Genomic DNA, 17975 nt, shown 5'->3' with positions numbered 1-17975 from the left:
GCAGTAGTTTTTAATGGAAAACTTAATTCATATTTAAAGCTTTATAGAGAACTTAAACTCGAGCCTGGCTACTGCTGATTCTGAGTAGGAGTTTGTTTTAGGAGTCTACGTGGTTTCTCTGCTACTTCAGCTAAGGCAGATACTCACTATTAAAGCCATGCTGTAAACAGTGCATTGACTTTGTGGATTGGATTCTTAGCTGTTACATTAGCAGAAGCCAGTGCATTTTAAGTTCACCCAGGACCTGCAGCTCCTTACTGCCACTGGTTCTCAGGTTCACTTCAGAGTCCTTGTGCTAGTCTGAATGAGCTGAACTGCAGGTCCTTGAAAGAGCTGGGTGCCTCAAAATGGGTCAATCCACTAGTACCACAAACATGATCCTGCTGAAACCCTCCCTATTGTTAGCAACAGGTTGATTGTATTGGATTTGCGTGGCCAGAGTTTGGTAGCAGGGGGAATACAGGAGGTGGCTTCTGTGAGAAACTGCCAGAAGCTTCCCCCATATCTGACAGAGCCAGTGCCAGATGGATCCAAGACAGTCTGGCTGCTGGCCAAGGCCGAGCCAATTGGAGGTGGTAGTAACACCTCTGTGATAACATATTTAAGAAGGAAAAAAAAAATTTACTGTGTGGATGTAATTGCTTGCAGAGAAGAAAGGAGTGAGTATGTGTGAGAAGAACAGCTCTTCAGGTACCAAGGTCAGTGAAGGAGGAGGGGGAGGAGTTGCTTCAGGTGTCAGAGCTGAAGTTCCACTGAACCCTGTGGTGCAGACTGTGGGAAGGCAGCTATGCCCCCACAGTCCATTGTGGTTCATGGGGATGCAGAGATCCACTTGCAGCCTGTAGGGGAGATCCACACTGGAGCAGGTGGATGCCCAAAGGAGGCTGTGAACCCATGGGAAGCCTGTGCTGGGGCAGGCTCCTGGCAGGACCTGTGGCCCACGGAGAGAGAGCCCATGCTGGAGTGTGTTTACTGGCAGGACTTTTGACCCTGTGGGAGACCTGTGCTGGAGCAGCCTGTTCCTGAAGGACTGCACCCTGTGGAAGGGACCCAAGCTGGAGCTGTTTGTGAAGAAGTATAGCCTGTGGGAAAACCCGTTGGAGAAGTTTGTGGAGAATTGTCTGCCATGGGAGAAGGGAAGGACTCCTCTCCCTGAGCAGTGGCAGAAACAACCTGTGATGAATTGACCATAACCCCCATTCCCTGCCTCCCTGTGCCTCTGGGGGGAGGAGGCAGAGCCTGGGAAGAAAAGAGGTGTGGGGGGGAAGGTGTTTTTAAGATTTGTTTTACTTCTCATTATCCTGCTCTGAATTTAATTTTTAATAAATTTCCTCAAATCAAGTCTGTTTAGCTGCTGATGGTAATCGATGAGTGACCTCTCCCTGTCTTTATCTCAACTCATGAGCCTTTTGTTTGTTATATTTTCTCTCCTCTGTCCACTTGTGGAGGAGACTGATAGAGCAGCACTGGTGGGCGCTTGGCATCCAGTCAGGGTCAACCACCACATGGAGCCAGAGACTTATCAAACAGTATTATTCATTGAGCCTGGAATTTTTCAATAAATATTTAAATTTATCTAACTTTTTTTTTTTTAAATGTGGTGACCCTACTATCTTGTTTTTTTCTATTGCAAAACCATGTGAGATCAAATGATGCATTTAGTATTTCTAGAGCAAAAGCAATTAGGAGACCACACTTCTTCTCTTAAGAAGTTTGGGAATGGGGAAGAGTCAAACAACTTCTGTGAAAGCAGTCTCACAGAATCATAGAATGATTTGGTTTGGAAGGGATGGTTAAAGATCTCCCAGCCCATCTTCCTAGGAGAGGTGTTCCAGCCTTCTGATCGGTGTTGTGGCCCTTTTCTTGACTAGCTCTGGCAGTCTGTGTCCTTCCTGTGCTGGGAGCCCCAGAGGTGAATGCAGTGCTCCAGATGGGTTATCCTGAGGGTGGAGCAGAGAGGCAGAATCCCCTCCCTTGCCCTGCTGGCCACCCTGCTTTGGATGCAGTCTGGGCTGTGGTTGTCTTTCTGGGCTGTGAGCACACATTGCTTAGCCATGTCCAGCTGTTATCCACCAACACCTTCAAGTCCTTCTCCACACAGCTACTCTCAATCCATTCATCCCCTAGCTGGTATTAAGACTGGGGCTTGCCCCAACCTGGGTGCAGCGCCTTGCACTTGATCTTGTTGAACTTCATGAGATTTGCACAGGCTGCCCCTCTCGAGCCTGTCCAGGTCCCTCTGGATGACATCTCTGCCCTCCAGTGTTGACCACACTGCACAGCTTGGTGGTGTCAGCAAACGTATTGTCATTAGTGTGAATACAGCAATTGAAGCTCACAACTGATACTTGTCTTCTGCTGTAATTAGAAGAAACTGAGGATCGGTGTACTGTCCTGTATTTACTGTGAAAGTGGGTGTCATATCCAAACCTGCTATCTGTTGTCTACAGCCACCAAGTTCAGCTCCTCCATCAGTCCCAGTTAATGCTGGAAAAAACATTAAAGTTTCAGAGTTGTGATTCCATCTTGCTATGGCTGTCCTCTAGCAGAGGCTTTTTTGTGGGGCACTTAAATGTGTCTCCAAGGTGCAGATTTCTACTGGGCAAGTTCTGCCATGGCTAACTGCTCAGTTTATATTTATCTATTTTATCTTTGGCATTTTATTATCTAAGATTCAGAAGCTGACTCGTGATTTAATCACAAGTATTTGTATGCGGATTATTCTTACATTATGAAATAGGAAAGCTTAATATGTGATTGGAGCTGATAAGAAATCCAGAAGTTCAGTGTGTACCTGACCTCTGAGGAAAACTGCGTTTGTTTTTGGCATGACAGATGGAGATTTACACTAACTAGTAGTTAACACTAGAACGTGGGAACATTACTGGCATGCAGCTATACATTGCTGGTTTTTGGTATTTAAGAAGTTTTGAGTCAGAGTCAAGTTTTGTCAGGAAAGCTAAAAGAAGTGTAGGGTTTGAAGCATGTGCTATATTCAAAGGTATTTGTAGTTCAAAATGTAATGTATTTAGAAATTTTTTTTTTCTGTATGCCTATCAAAAGATTGTTTCTTTTAAAACTGAGAACAAAACTGAGGGCACTAAGGTCTATACTTAGGATGTATGGTTAAATCTTGAGAGACAATTTCTGAAAATACTGAACTTTTAAAAGTCTTGTACTTTGCTTAGAAACAGTTAGATTATTATACCTATAATGTTAATAGCATTTTTTTCTCTAGGTTAAAACTCAAATTTCTTTGTTTAGCTGTTGCTCTTTAAATTCATTTGGATTGTTTGGTGCTTCTTTCTGTAGAACAGAAAGGTAGGTAGATTAGAAAGCAGTGATCTGTTCTTGTTTTCCTGCTTGAGTGCATGTGTGGGCAAGTTCATTGTAGAAATTTGAAAGAGAGCAATTGTTTCTAGATCTGTGCTTTTTTTCTCTCTCTTTTTTTTCCTCCTTTTTTTTTTTTCTTCTTTGTTGTCAGACATTTAGTTTAACTCTTGACTGAACAACAGTCATAAAAGAAGTGACTGGTACACAGGCATTAACTCCACCCTGATGCAGTGGCAGTTTAAGGCTACGTGAAGGTTAGTCCAGTTTGGGTAGGGCTTTGAGCAACCTGGTCTGGTAGAAGGTGTCACTATCTGGGGCAGGACTGCCTGGGGCAGGGTAGTTGTAACTAGATGACCAAAAAATGTCCCTTCCAACCCAAATAATTCTATGATTCTCTGATCTCAGTGTACTGGGGTGAGATGTAGAAAGCGCTCAATTGACTGTTTCACTCTGGACAATATTCACGTTACTGTATTGAGAGAACATACACTTTTATCCTAATGCTTAGGTTAGGAATGTCAGTAAGACTCACCTATGGCTCTTCTTTCCCTGTTCTCTAAATCAAAGGTCATAATCCGCATATGTAGACAACATGAGTATTCACAAGTTGCTTGGCTTCGTGTTGCTTCTGTATTTGTGTCTAGAAGCCATGTCCTTGTGTTGCAGCATTTTCCTGGAGGACCAGCATTACTCAAGGACAACAGACCCACAGTTTAAACTGAGTAAGGTGAGACTTGCCAGAGGTAAGAGCTAAGATTCCAGAAGGAAGACAGTCAAGCAAATGTCCTTTGCCTAAGTGACTGTTTAAGGAACCCTGTGAAAAATTATCCTTTCCTTAAAGAAGGATCAGGCCAGAATGTACAAGAAGAGGTATATTTAGACATTCAGTCTAGATCCCTTCTCTTTCAGTCTTCCAAGGAAAAGTATCTCCATCATAGAACATGTTCTGTTCCCCTGAGTGTGTTTTCCAGTGCAAGCTCTACTGGAAGCCTGCTTTGCATTGCATTTCTGCTGTGAGGTTTAAGACAACTACTGAAGTTATGCGTGAATGTATTTGTGTCCAGTTTGTCTCTGTTTTTCATGCACGTTTCGCTATAACAGCTCTCATATTATTATGCATGTTTATAATGCATTTTATTTTGCAGTCTTGCAGGGTATTGAGGTCACATTAATAGGCCTAATTGTAAATCAAAGCTTCCTCCAAAGGAAGAAGAATTTGCAAGTTATCTTCATGCAGAAGCTAACACCTTTTGTGCCTTTTTGAGGAGTCAGTTGGTAAGACCCAAGCCTGTCATGGGTTTGGGGGTCTGTCTGATCAGGGGGCTCAGGAGCCAGGCTGTCCTGCAGTCTTGGGTTTTCTGTACATCCCAAGTTCCTGCCAGGCTCTTCGGGGGGAGATGATCACGCACACAGTAACTGGACTGCCTGATCTTTGCCTTCAGCTCTTTCAAAGTAAAAAGCATATGGTGGTCTCAGTTTATCTTACTCTTTATCCTCAGTGGGAAGCTCTTTTGAGAAGCAGCATTTGTCACAGTTTTAGTGTGTTATTCAGGTTGTGGATATGAGGCAGGAGCAGAGGCAGTGAGCACAGGCTGAAATACAAGTATGTCTGTCTGAACACTGGGAGATGCTTTTTCACTGTGAGGATGACTGAGCACTGGCATAGTTTGCCCAGTGATGTGATAGAGGCTCCATCTGTGAAGAAGATCTTCTAAAGCCATCTGGACATGGTTCTGGAAAGGCAGCTCCTGGTGGCCCTGCTTAAGCTCGGGTTGGACCAGTTGACCTCCAGAGGTCCCTTCCAGTTCAACCACTCTGATTCTGTGGCCTCTGACCACAAGAACTGTAGGCACTTCTCTGGTTCTTGGGAGTAGTTAAGTGAGAAGCAGGTGATGATTAGCACTCCTATTTGATATACTTGACTGTGGTTAGGCTCAGACAGGCTGTCCCTTTGTGAGTTCTTAGATGAATGAACTTGTGAGTTAGTTATCTGTGAACTAGAGGGATGAATCTGGAGATGAATGGACTGTTGTAATCTCTGTAGCTTTTTGCAAATTAGGTCAGTTTGTTAGCTCCATAGATGTAGTTTAGCCATTTAAACTCCGGGCCCTAATGTTTCATTTATCTTGTTGCTTAGTGATACTTGCTTATTTGTTCTAGAGCTAAATTCAAAGAGGAGACCTACATATTCTGTACCTGTTCTGCAGTGCTGCTGAAATTGTTCATCCAGTTGTCAAGATACTGGTAGCTTATTTGCTGAGCAGCCTCTTCTGCTTTCTGAAGCTGTTGATGAAATAATTTAACACAGCTCTGGTAAATGTAAGTTACAGAACAGACTCTCTTCCATAGCACTGGCACTACCTGTACCTTTCCTTGCTAGTGTTGCAATGAAATGTTAACTGTAGGCTCACCACTGATGTTGGTGGCTCAAAAATACCACAGTGATCACACAGAGATTTATTACACTGTCATTCTGAAATAAAAGCTCTTTTCCACCAAGTTGAAAGATAGCATACTGACAAATAAGCCAAATAAATGATGTACATAAAATTGCAAGATGCAGTTTGTGGTTTCTGTGTTGTGTGGAACTAACAAAAGCCTGGAAAATGTGTGCTGCTGCAGCAGTCTGCTTGTCAGGTGCTTGTGTTTCATTTGCAGCAGATATTTCTAAAGGAAGCATGAATGGGGACCCTGATTTTAGTAACACGATGTTTTCTAGAGATTATTTGCTTGTGGATTTCTTCTTCCTTTGGTGGTAAAGCAAGATCAGTTTGTGCTTCAAACATGCAATTGAAAGTTCTAACAAATTAGACCTATGCTGCTCAGCAGCAGATGTCTGTGGGAGGCAAATACCTTATCTTCTCCTTTCCACTTTCTCCTTTCCCCTCCCAGTGGATCATGAGAGTCTGGCAGCAGACCCAGCAATGAGCAGTGCTGTAACTACTGTAACTCGTGTACTCGTGTGCTCTTTCCGTCCCCGGAGCCCACAGTGGCACCATTCAAGTCCGATGGACCCTGGAGGAGCAAGAGGTGTATGGAGTGCACAAACATTATAGCTCAGGAGTAGAAACAAAGGGTTTAAGTGTGTGACGCAATTAATGGGACATAACACCCTGTACCCCGCTAAGCCAGTACCATCAAGCTTTATGAAGATGACTTGAAATATTTGGCTGGCTATTTTCTGATCATCCACATTATGATTATGTCTGTGTGTGATCATGTTGATGGCATCCAGGCAGCCTGGGAGTCTCTGTTGGAAGTGGTTTCCTGATCCCAGCTGTAAGACCGCTTGAAGATTCTGTTCCTGTTGTAAACACACTGAGGGGGACAGCAATGCAGTTCCGGAGCAGCTAGTTCCATTATTTTCTGTAATTTCTTCAGTGCTGAGTCTGTCTTTGTGCTTAGCTCGTGGTTGGATTTCTTGACAACAGCGGGTGTCAGATGAATAAAGATTGCATTTTTGGGTATTGGATTGCAGTTGACTTTGGTTGTCATATCCTGCTGGTCCTGTCCCCTTCACTGGGGAGTTCTGTAGAGTGTGAGTCTGTGAAAATGGGATTAGGCGAGGCTGTCTGGCATTACTTTCTCTTGGAATGTTATAAAACTTTGAGTAAAGGCACTTGAATAAATTGCTGGAAGTGCCTGTTCAGAGCTTCTGGCGCAGATAAATTTCTTTACACAAACTCTAGAAGAAGTTCTGTTTCTGTGCTGATAAATTGGTTTTAACTAGTCAGGGAAAAGGAAGCAGTGACAGTATAATTGGAGATTAATTCAGGCTAGAAGGAGCCTCAGGAGCCTGCTGCTCAAAGTAGGATCACTTTCATTATGAATGTATTTATAAACACCTTTTTCTTAACATCGTTTTCATTCTCTCTCTTTCACTTGCTTAATCTCCATTCAAAGGCAAATTTGGCAGTACCAGCCCCAAATGAGCACTCTAAATAAGGTGAAAAACGAATGCAAACAGATGGTGACTGAATTACTGGCACAGAAACCTGTTGCAAAACTAATCTTCAGTTAGCAGTCTCACCTGCCTGCTTGTAAGAATCTGTCTGTATAAACTGCAAAGTGTTTCTATGGTCTAAAAAGTGTGTCAACATTAAGTATTCCAATTCTCCAGCTTCCAAGAAGGATGAGGCTAGAATGCACCTGCACTGTCTGTCTTGTTATTGATATCAACTTGTTTGAAAAACCTGGCATGTAATCCAGGGAACAGTACCAAAGGCAGTAGGTAGATTGTCCTTAAGGTTTTTTTCATGCAGAGAAAATGTCACCTTTGTGAGCACTTGGCAGTCTTCCATCTTAGCTCAAATACAATTTAAAGGGTAATGCTCTAGGTGTTTCAGACTCCCCTTTTCTTAATTATCATTCCTATTGCTTTTTCTATTGTCTGCTTTCTCTACAGCACAATGATTCTAATTTTTATGGTAATAACCTAACTGTCTGGGTGCTTTTAGGACATGATAGAACTATACCTAGTATAACTATGCATTTATGTAGAGCAAAGTGTCTGAAGTTGCATGGAAGTCAGTGTAGTATGCTTGTTTGCATATTTGTGTAGAGTCTGTGATTCTTGGCTGCTGTGGCCATGGGATTCATTTAATGAACTAGTCAATATAAGCTGACTGCTGTGTATATAGATATGTAATTAATGGAATGCTTATAAAAGCACGTGTCTGTGCTGAGATAAAATACATGCTTTTTTTATAGCTGCTATTTGCATTACTCAAGTGCACTTACTGTAGTGATTAACTTCTGCAAAAACAATTTGTGTCTTACAGCTTGCCTTGAAAGGATCTAACTATGCTGGTCTGCTGGAGCGGCATCGCATCCATACAAAAAACGTGGAGCATGTTGTAGACAGTTTAAGGTAAGACTGTATGGATGCTGAGCATGTTGTAGACAGTTTAAGGTAAGACTGTATGGATGCTGAGCATTTCAGACACAGTGAAATACCCATAGATAGTGTAAAATAACAAAGGGAAGCTTTGTGCTACAAGCTCTAATAAAATAGAAGTACTCAAAAGAGTGCAGATGAGCAGTTGTTCCTGAAAAAATCATAATGTGAACTAGCTCAGTTCAGTTAACTAACACGCTCTGTTATCATCTTGAAAACAAATGAGCAAGGTGTAAAGGATTTGTGTGTCAAGTGTTTATAATCTAAATATGCCTGTAATTACTCCTTAGTTACTACTCCTCCTCCTTAGTTAGTGTCAGTTTTTCAGAAGGATGTGACAATGAGCAATATAGGACAGAATTCAGGCTTTTTTTGAACTTTATAGGAACGAGAGGATTGAAGTTCGCCTTGTTAAACGTCGAGAATATAACGAAGAGACAGTTCGGTGGGCAGATGCTGTTATATCTGCAGGAGGTATGACTTTATTGAAGGGAAGCGTTTGTTTCAGTATGTTTTCGTGGATACGTTTTTCAAAAATACTTTGCAACATGTGAAACAACTTGAGGTATGCACATTTTGAAAGCAAATTGCTAATTCTGACAATTGCTAATTGTCAGAAAATATTACCAAATGCAGTGGTTGCGTCCGTCTTGTCTACCTCTGGTATCTAAAACTGTAGCACCAGGAAGTGAATCCCAGTGTATGGCCACTTTGAAAAAGTTTAATTGTCCTGTGTAAAACAGTATAAACTGTGAAATTTACTATAGTTTTCAAATAAATAGGATAAATTCCTTGCTGTCAGGTGATTATATGTAACCCTAAACCCAGCTCTTTTTTTGGTGGATGTGAGATGTAGACTAACATACTACCACTTGGTCCCCTTGCTCAAACTGTCTTTCTTGATTTCACACTTAATTCCAGTGACTGGCATATCAGGTTGGATGGTACAGGCAAAAATATGCAAATGCTGAGCAGCTCGTGCCACTGATTAGTGGTTTTTAGATGAACGAACAGAACAACTATCCTGATTGTGTATTTTTAATATTGGATTGCATCAGTTCGTTCAGTGTTGTTCTTTGGGGATTTGCTGCAGTGTATCGCTGGGCTCTAACATAATGTTCAATCATCTGTGGAAATTAGACTTGACTGTGGCTTTCTCTCTTCTTAGTAGTCCACTTTGCCCTTAGCTACTGATCACCATGCAGAGTGGGGAGAAAGGGATATCTGTACACTCGTGAAGCATCCTAGTACACTCTTGTAGATTTCAAAGAACTACTCTAGGCTGGAGACCAAAGTGCCAGTTTAGGGCAAAATTTGTCATAGTTGAGGCAAGCAGCTGGGAAGTGATACCTCATCTAAGGTTTTCAGAGCTTATATCTAGCTGCAAAGACTGATTGAGGTTATAGTTGCCTTGCTGTTTAACAGCCAGGAAAAAATACTAATATCTGGAGAAACCAGTACATTTAAGGATTTCTACTTTCAAGATTTTTACTTACCTAAGACTTCTTTTCCAAGTGTGCCTATTTGGGGCCAAATAAGGTCTTTAAATTGTGCCTTCTAGGAGGATAACTGGAATGAAACTAAAGTAATGGTTTTTATTTGATTTGCAGTAAAATTTTGGTTTTGTTTCCTGTCTCCTGTGGCTTTCTTTAGCAATACTTTCTAAATTTACTTTCATTAAAGAATTTCTCTTACCTGCTTATAAACAGAGAGAAATTTCAATAAATCCTTTAAAGCTTGCTTCTGTCAAATTCAGTTGCCTGGGCATGTATAGCTGTATAGCTGTATAACTTGTGCTTTTTCCAGTCACATTTGCCATCTTGAACTCAGTTGTCACTGCTCTGCTTTGAAAGATGTCAGTAGTTTTGCAGTCCCATTTTATTTTTGTCCAGCTTACGTAATTGGTTGTTGATACAAAAGCACAGAGTGGTAATGCTGAAGTACCTATGGGGACTGTTTTGTTTGGGTACTAGAATGTGAAGTGATACTAACTTTTGGTTTGCTTTTTCTGTAGGTGATGGTACAATGTTGTTGGCAGCCAGTAAGGTTTTTGATAAATTTAAACCAGTCATTGGAGTAAATACTGATCCTGAAAGGTAAAAACATATTTGGGAAAAAGTGCTTTATTTAATATCAGGCACAGTGTGCATTTGAGGCATGCCTGTAGTATTTGGCAGTGTAAATGTCTGTTTTAGTGGGCTCTAGATTTCAGGCTAACATGTTATTTTTTTAGAAAAGTTTCCACGATGAGTTGCCCTGTCTCATCTGAGAAGACACTAAGCAGTATTGGATAAGCATGACTGTGTTAAGCTGAACTGTTTTCATGCACCAGTGTAACAGCACTTGCAGCTGGTTTACTTGTATTACTAACCAGAAGTTTAAGTCCAGGGATGGCAGTATAGAACCCAGACAGGAAGAGGGACTTCATAAAAGCAGCTAAGTGTGGTGCCTGAACAGAAACTTCGTCTCTTTATGAAGCAGGTGGATCTGGTAGAGCCTCAGATGAAGAAGTTTGCTGTAGTTTCTTCATGTAAACCATGTCATACCTCAGAGGACACAGTCTCCTCAGCCAATTATTGGCACTTAGTTGTCCTGTTATAAACTCCACACAAGTTGCATCCACCTGCCCAAATCAGTCTTACAGTTAGGTGGATGCAGTGTGTTAGTAATGACTGGTTGGTATAAGCTTCAAATGAATGGCAAATAAAACTCAGAATTCTCCAAGGCTCTGTGTGCTGGGAAGTCCAGATTTAGATTTCTACTTTTGATATTAACAGTCAATTTATTCTGCACTATCAAGCCTGAATAGCAGGGTTCAAATAACAAGTGCCTTCAAGTTATCAAATATCACTCATGAAAGGGGAGCAGTGGTTAGTCTTCTGGTTTTGACCAGAGAGATTCTTTTGATCTTAGGCATGTTGCTTACCTGTTTCGTATCAACTAAGTTGTGTAAAGGGAGGAAATTTACTTTCTCACTTGCCAGGTTTATTAAGCTTGAATTTCTTGCCCAGAGTGATGACAGGAACTATACATGTATTTATATATTCCTGCAGGATTACTAGATGAACAGACAGTTTTTAGGGGAAATGTAGGAGAAATAACCTTATTTTTAAAAGGTACCAAATCTTAACAGATATACTGTGTCATTTTTTGTTACTAGATCTGAGGGTCACTTGTGCTTGCCTGTGAGATACACACGTTCATTTCCTGAAGCACTACAGAAGCTTTATCGTGGTGAGTTCAGGTAGGATTCACTATCTTTGGTTTTCAAAAGCATAGTGGGATTGGAATAAAATACTTAATGAAGGATGTGCAATGCCTAAGGAGTAGGTGATGCTTAGTAAAATCTTAATGCTTCAAATTGTGAATTTGGTGTACGTGTTTATTTACCATGTTGAAAATGAGTTTGTGGTCAAGAGTGAGACTGGAATACAAAGGATAAAATTGACTGCCAGCTCCAGCAAAAAGTCTTCCGTTGTGGCCTGCGGTAATTGATTTTCTTTTCTGACTTAGCAAATTCATAAATGAGGAACTGCATGCCTGTAAAGGGTACATTAGTTTACATATTTTAAGACTGAAAAGCATATGTAGTACAGTGATGGCCATTAGAAGCTAATGAAACATATGCACTTAGGAAATGGTCAGTGTGTTGCATCTGGAGTTTTGGTGACTTAGGTAGAGTGGCTAAATTTTGTTAACAGATGAGTGTAAGCCAAAGCTTTTCTTCATGCTGAAGAGAGCTTGATGTTTTCAGTACTAGATATTCTTCAAATAGAAGAATCTCACTGGAATTAGGAAGAAACAAGCTGGATTTTAAAGGATAGACTAGGGAAGAGTTTTTTAATAATTATTTTAAGAGAGACATTGTTCTGTGGGGTAATAACTTTCCGGAATACTTTTAGGATGACAAACCATCAAACAGAAATCAGTCACCTGAAAATATATAGCAGTTGAGTTTTGTTTATACTTCTATCATATTAAATTTGTAGCTTGAAGTGTAACTATATTTTTTTTTTCATTGAAAAGTCTAAAATGAGGTGAATGCAGTCACCAGGACTGACAAATAACTGAAGAGGTTTCAATAGGTATTGCTAAATGAAAAGATACTTTCAAATAGCATATTCTGAGACTTAGAATACAGAAGCTTTTTACTCTCCGTTATTCTAAGTCGCTTAAGTAAAACTTGTGCTCATGCAGATAACCCCCCCGATAATCTAGGCAATTTTGATGTTTTGTTAGAAGCAAAGTTATATTTTTATTGCCGACGATCCTGTTTTTGCCCATTATAGAGCTGAAGCCGCACCAACGTGAAAGGACCTCCCTAGTTCTTTTTCTGAAATAATATGAACTGTTATTCCTAAGAAAGAACCCAAGCAGGGGTTTCATTTGACAGTTCTCAGATTTATTTGGCCCCAAGGAAAGTCTGAAATATGTGGGTAACTGAATCAGCTTGTCTGGAAGGACTTTTGGTGGCTTACAGTTGTATATGGATGGTGACATGCCAGAGACTGGAAAAGGGCAATTGTCTTTTCTTCTTACCCTTGAGGTGTCAGTCAGTGTAACAATCCATGTAAGCACTGACCTTGTAGTCCCATAAAAAAACCAACATTATTGATTTATAAAGGACAAACCATATCAGATCACTCATGTTTCTTTTCTTGATGGTCAGTGGTGTAATAGGTTCTCAGAATAGGGGTATAATAGGAATACAGTCCCATTTTCTAATTTTGTAGGGGATGTGACGTGTTCTAGTGTGAGCATTTTAAGGAGGCCAGTATAGTGATACTTACTGCAAGCTATCTGCCTGACTACCTAAAACCATGCTTGGAATTAAAGGGCAGACAGGATGTGTTGAGTGAGGCTTTACAAAGATGACAGTGAGGAAAAACTACTCGTGTAGTCATATAAAGCATAAGTCTTCCTTGTTGTAATTTCAGGAAAAGTTGGTGACTGTCCTCTGGATATCAAAAGTATGAATGGGGAAAAGATATGCTCATAACAATTCTTCTTGATTTGCTTTCTTAATCAAAACTATTACTATTTTGTTTTATGAAATCTCTAAACTGTAAGTGGAAAAAGGAATTGATATCTCTAAGGAAAAATAAAAAGATCCGAATGTTGTATCATGACTTTTATACTCTACTCTTGCTTCAACTATATTCCTCTGAAGCATCCTAAATTCCTAGGCTAGGGGAGATTGTTAAAATAGCTTGTGGCCCTTATGTATAAAGGGGCGGATAGAGCTGCTTTTCTGGACATCTACAAACAAAATACGTTAAAAATATGGCACATATTACTCTATACTTGAGAGCTATTTTATTCTCAAAATCCATGTGTCAGTCATTCAATCACAGGTTAGAATCACATGCCTAAAAAGAAGATTTGTCATGTATATGTTTTTTTAGACTACTTTTGACCAATGTCCTCTTTACACATGCAAAAAACATTAGGTAGCAACTCGGGAAGTGTAAAGTGTTTACAGTTTAGTATGATTAACTTACTAAATTTAGGAGTTGTTGTGGAAGCTATAAAACTTGAAATGTGACTTTGAATAATTCTCATTCCGTAATGAATATTTCAGCTATTGATACCAACTTCTTTCTCCTGTCATAGGTGGCAGTGGCGGCAAAGAATCCGATTGTATCTTGAAGGAACTGGTATTAACCCAACCCCTGTAGATTTACATGAACAGCAGCTGAGCCAAGAGCAACACAGCAGGGCTCACATAAATGAAAGATTCCAGGATCAAGGTAGGTTAAAATCTTACAGGAATATAATCACTTTGCTATGATAACTTGAAAATACAGATTTGTAAGAGTTCAAGTATTTGAAATCTGGGTGCTGCATTTGAGAGACAGCTCTGATTAGCTGAAGACCCAGATTAATGTTTTTTAGAAGGGAGTGGTTTTTTTGTATATTCTGGACTGTACAATTAGAACCAGTTTTCAGTACCCACAGTTAATTTATCTAATGTCAAAATACCTGATCTTTTTTAAAATGCTGTCTCTTAGAATTACTATAGCCACTTGAGTGTGTGTGTGTTTGTACACATGTACTCTTATTACTTCACAATTGAAAAAGCTGGTCTCAGTCTACCAGCAAGCAAATGAGAAGTTAGAAGTGAGATTCTTTTCCTGGGTAATTCCTTGGTTGTCAAACACCTTCAACTATTTTTTTCATGATGGTTTGAAGATGCATAATTGTCTGATTAACCTGTGTCCAGTACTGCATTTGCTCACTTAAAACTCCTTGTCAACACAAAAATTTGTTAATCCCCCTTAATTAACTTATGATATGAAGTCTAATTCTTTGAACTTTATCAGAAATAGCTGTTAAGTCACTGTAACTTCTTGGCTGGAAGAGTAACTGACAGAAGAGAAGAATTCATTCTGTTTGGTTGCCCATGAGTTTTCAGGGAAAGCAATGTCTGAACCTAAAAGTCATTGCCTCACTGACCTTGGTTCAAATTTGTTGTATCCAGTAAAGGACAGTGACTGGCTACAGCCTAAATCAATGAAAAATTGAGTCCTTGAAGACAATGGAGCATTAGGTCTACAATACAAACCCAGGCAGCAGAGTCTGTCCTCCAATGAGATGTGAATTTTTTTCTAAAAATTTGGGTTGTAAACCTGTGATCCAAACTGCTGTATTCAATATCTGCAGGATCTGACATTTCTGGTCCACATCTTTTACCCGTGAGAGCACTCAATGAAGTCTTCATTGGGGAATCTCTTTCATCCAGGTATGTTTAATTGTTTGTTGTTACAGCAAGGCACAATTGACTTAATTTCTTTTTATGACATTGCACTGGACAATCAGTGATGGGATTTTACTGTCAAATTTCAGTTCTAGTCTATAGATATTTAACACTGATTGTATTATTGCAGATTACAAAGTGTATTTTCAGAGATGTAAATGCAGTGATGTTAATTTCTGGTTTTCTACCTCCTGTCTGGACATTCTTTAATTTTTCCTGGCTGTTTTCTTTCCCTTTTATTGAAGATTTAAATACCCATCCTTAAACTGCCTCCTCTCCCACATCTCTTGTAAAATATCTTTTGGTAAGCTTTTAGCATGACTAAGCAGAAATAGCTTTTAGCATGACCAAGTACTCTTTTTCCTGCCTTTCTATTCTTATAAGCAAAGCTATCAGCCTGCCTTTGGCAGAAGCTTTGTTACTGGGGGAAAACACTTATTTCCTTGTGTTAAGAAACAAGTTTGTATCAGTTTGTGGTGCTGCCCTATCCAGGATAAATTTCACTGTCCTTTCTGTGCTGAAGATCAATGCATTTTTGGCAGCCAAACAACAAGAAGGATATGGGTAACATGAGTGGGGGTTGTGATAAAATAGATAAAACATTATCCTTGGTCAAGATTTGGCCAAACTTTTACTTGTATTTTATATCCCTTTTCCATTTATTGTTTATCTTAAAAAAAACCCCAAACAACAACAACAGAAAAACTGCTTTAGAATGTAACAACTTCTTGTGTTGGTAAAGTGCCTGGGACACTGATTGCTGCGGGAAACAGTATAAGTGTTCCAGGAATTCTTTATCTTTCATCCAGACTGCAGCCTCTGTCTGGCAGAAGGAATTAGTCTCAAGGAGATACAAATCTTGCTTTCTACTAAATCAAACCTAATTTTTTCAAGATTCTGAAAAGTTTCTTTAACAGACAATGATAGAGGAACAAAAAGCTGTTTTCCAACACTTGGAGTGTCACAAGTACATTGTGGTCTTTGGTTCCAGTGTTTTCGAGAACCACTGGGGAACACAATGCCTGTAGGAACTAATCTCTAGAAAGAAATACTGTGTTAATAGGACCTTACACTTGACGACTTAAAAAATGATGTCACAGAGATGAGTCTTCTGTAAGGTTCAAATACACAGGTTTGCTGTTTATTAGGACAAAATGACTGGAAGCTTCTTCTAAGGTCTTATTCTGCATGTCCGTGAAGAAAACAAGGAAATAGAAGAAAAAAAAACCCACAGAAAACCTTTCATACCCACCTTGCAAAAATTATCTTAAACTGAATCAAACTGTACACCCGTGTTGATAATTTACTTCCAGTTCTTTCATCTCCCCATCTTCTCAAGAGTGATTACACAAAATACCCTTAGTTACTAAGAGGATAAACTGTTTGACATCAAACAGTCAAGAGTTGTATTCCTAATGGATCCAGACTGAAATATTCTTCGCCTAAAATAGCTCAGTAAGGTCCATTTACTAAGAAAGGTGAAACTCAGTCATGCACGACACAGTAAATGTGGTGTTTTTGTAAGAGGGTCCTACTAATCTGAAGACTGTATCATACCATTTGCATTAGGCACTGTGAACATCAGCAACTTTAGTTCATAAATAAACTCTTGAATGTTCTGAAGCTTACAGAGAGAAACCCTCTGGCCCCTCTAGACCCAATACGAGCAATCCCCTGATGCATGAACAGTAACATGCAGGACGTGATTGTACCCCAAGACATAGTACATTTCTGTTTTAGGAAGAATTTGCCCTAGAGAGAAATATAAGCCTACTGATGGTTTTAAGCTGTTCCTGAAAGAATGGATTTTTAATTATTGAAGTGATCAAGAATTCAGCTTCAAACCATGCTATTACTTATATTGTAGTGCCTTACATCTTAGTGTTCCCTGACATAATTTAATGAGACCTAATGGTCTCACATTAAGCACAGTTTTTCAGTAGTGCAACAATTATGCAAGGAAGGTAATTATTTACAGTTTTATTTGTAAGTCCAACAAATCCTGCTTCTGTATACAAAGTGATTCCTAGATGAACCAAAACCATGAGGTGGTTTTATGCATAAATTAATATGAGAAGTGAATCAGTGAATCAGAAGTAGCTGTCAAATTGGAAACACTGTGCAAAGTCTGTGAAATTGTCATCCAGATTTGAAACTAGCCCCTCTAAACTGTTATGTGCCTGATAAGGCTGTGTGTTCTGTCTTATTCAGGGAGAACTTTAAGTCCTGCAAACCCAGTTTTAAATTCTCGCTTCATAGGGCCTCCTATTATGAAATATCAGTTGATGATGGTCCTTGGGAAAAACAGAAGAGTTCAGGGCTTAATGTGTGTACTGGAACAGGATCAAAAGCATGGTAAGTACATGTTGCTGCTTTGATATAAAATATCATTTCAGATAAGCTAGATGGACCTATTTTGCTTACGCATTTTGTCTGTGCTGGGACTGTTGGGCTGGGGGTAAGTCAGTGAATATCAAATATTCTCACTGTCAACATGGTTCAAATCTGTCTCGGCATATCAGTACAGTAGAGCTCACATTACTTGTAGGTATGGAGAGAAGCACTGAAAGGGTGAGGAGCTGCAGCACTGACACAGAAGTTTACCGTAGGTGTAATTTTGGTGAAAAATGTTGAATGCCACATGTAAAGATGAATGGTTGGGAGTGGTGAGGGAAGGAGATTCTGTTCTGACTTGCAGAGCATACTGGGATGATCTGTGAACTACTCTTGTTGACTAAAATGGAAATGCTTAGATGATGTAGCTTAGTAAACTTATAAAAATCTAAGCTCTAAGAAGAATGGGAAAACATGTAGTTGGAAGCAGCGTTAAGTTGTCTCTGGCACATCTACTGTCCATTCTCCTTTCGAGCCTCGTTTCTGTCATATTTAATTGACAGGGCACAATCTCTTTGCCAAAGTACTCTCCTTAAACAAAGATGACAATATCTACACAGAACTGTGCTAGCCTAATCAAAGGGGTAAATTATT

General features: G+C 39.8%; 2 protein-coding genes across 3 annotated transcripts in view; one reads left to right on the top strand and one right to left on the bottom strand.

Moving 5' to 3' along the window:
* The first annotated feature begins 8114 nt into the window (after positions 1-8114).
* NADK2 (NAD kinase 2, mitochondrial) overlaps positions 8115-17975 on the top strand; it is a 17915-nt gene continuing 8054 nt past the window's right edge. The window contains exons 1-7 of one of the 2 annotated variants that reach the window (XM_017811222.1): positions 8115-8203; positions 8616-8704; positions 10245-10326; positions 11391-11474; positions 13844-13980; positions 14894-14972; positions 17199-17342. In XM_017811222.1, the coding sequence (XP_017666711.1) occupies positions 10256-10326; positions 11391-11474; positions 13844-13980; positions 14894-14972; positions 17199-17342 (515 nt within the window). In that variant the 5' untranslated portion in view covers positions 8115-8203; positions 8616-8704; positions 10245-10255. Of the gene's footprint in view, positions 8204-8226; positions 8246-8615; positions 8705-10244; positions 10327-11390; positions 11475-13843; positions 13981-14893; positions 14973-17198; positions 17343-17975 lie in introns of those variants that run through there. The other variant, XM_017811223.1, reaches the window with a different exon arrangement.
* SKP2 (S-phase kinase-associated protein 2, E3 ubiquitin protein ligase) overlaps positions 16102-17975 on the bottom strand; it is a 25480-nt gene continuing 23606 nt past the window's right edge. Inside the window, exon 10 of the mRNA XM_017811221.1 lies at positions 16102-16179. Coding sequence (XP_017666710.1) covers positions 16167-16179 — 13 coding nt within the window. The 3' untranslated portion in view covers positions 16102-16166. The remainder of the gene's footprint in view (positions 16180-17975) is intronic.

The sequence above is a fragment of the Lepidothrix coronata genome, unplaced genomic scaffold (genome assembly GCF_001604755.1).
Source record: "Lepidothrix coronata isolate B3197 unplaced genomic scaffold, Lepidothrix_coronata-1.0 Scaffold31, whole genome shotgun sequence".
NCBI classification, from domain to species: domain Eukaryota; kingdom Metazoa; phylum Chordata; class Aves; order Passeriformes; family Pipridae; genus Lepidothrix; species Lepidothrix coronata.
The sequence above is the reverse complement of the archived record's forward strand: the minus strand, read 5'-3'. Positions and strand labels throughout refer to the sequence as shown.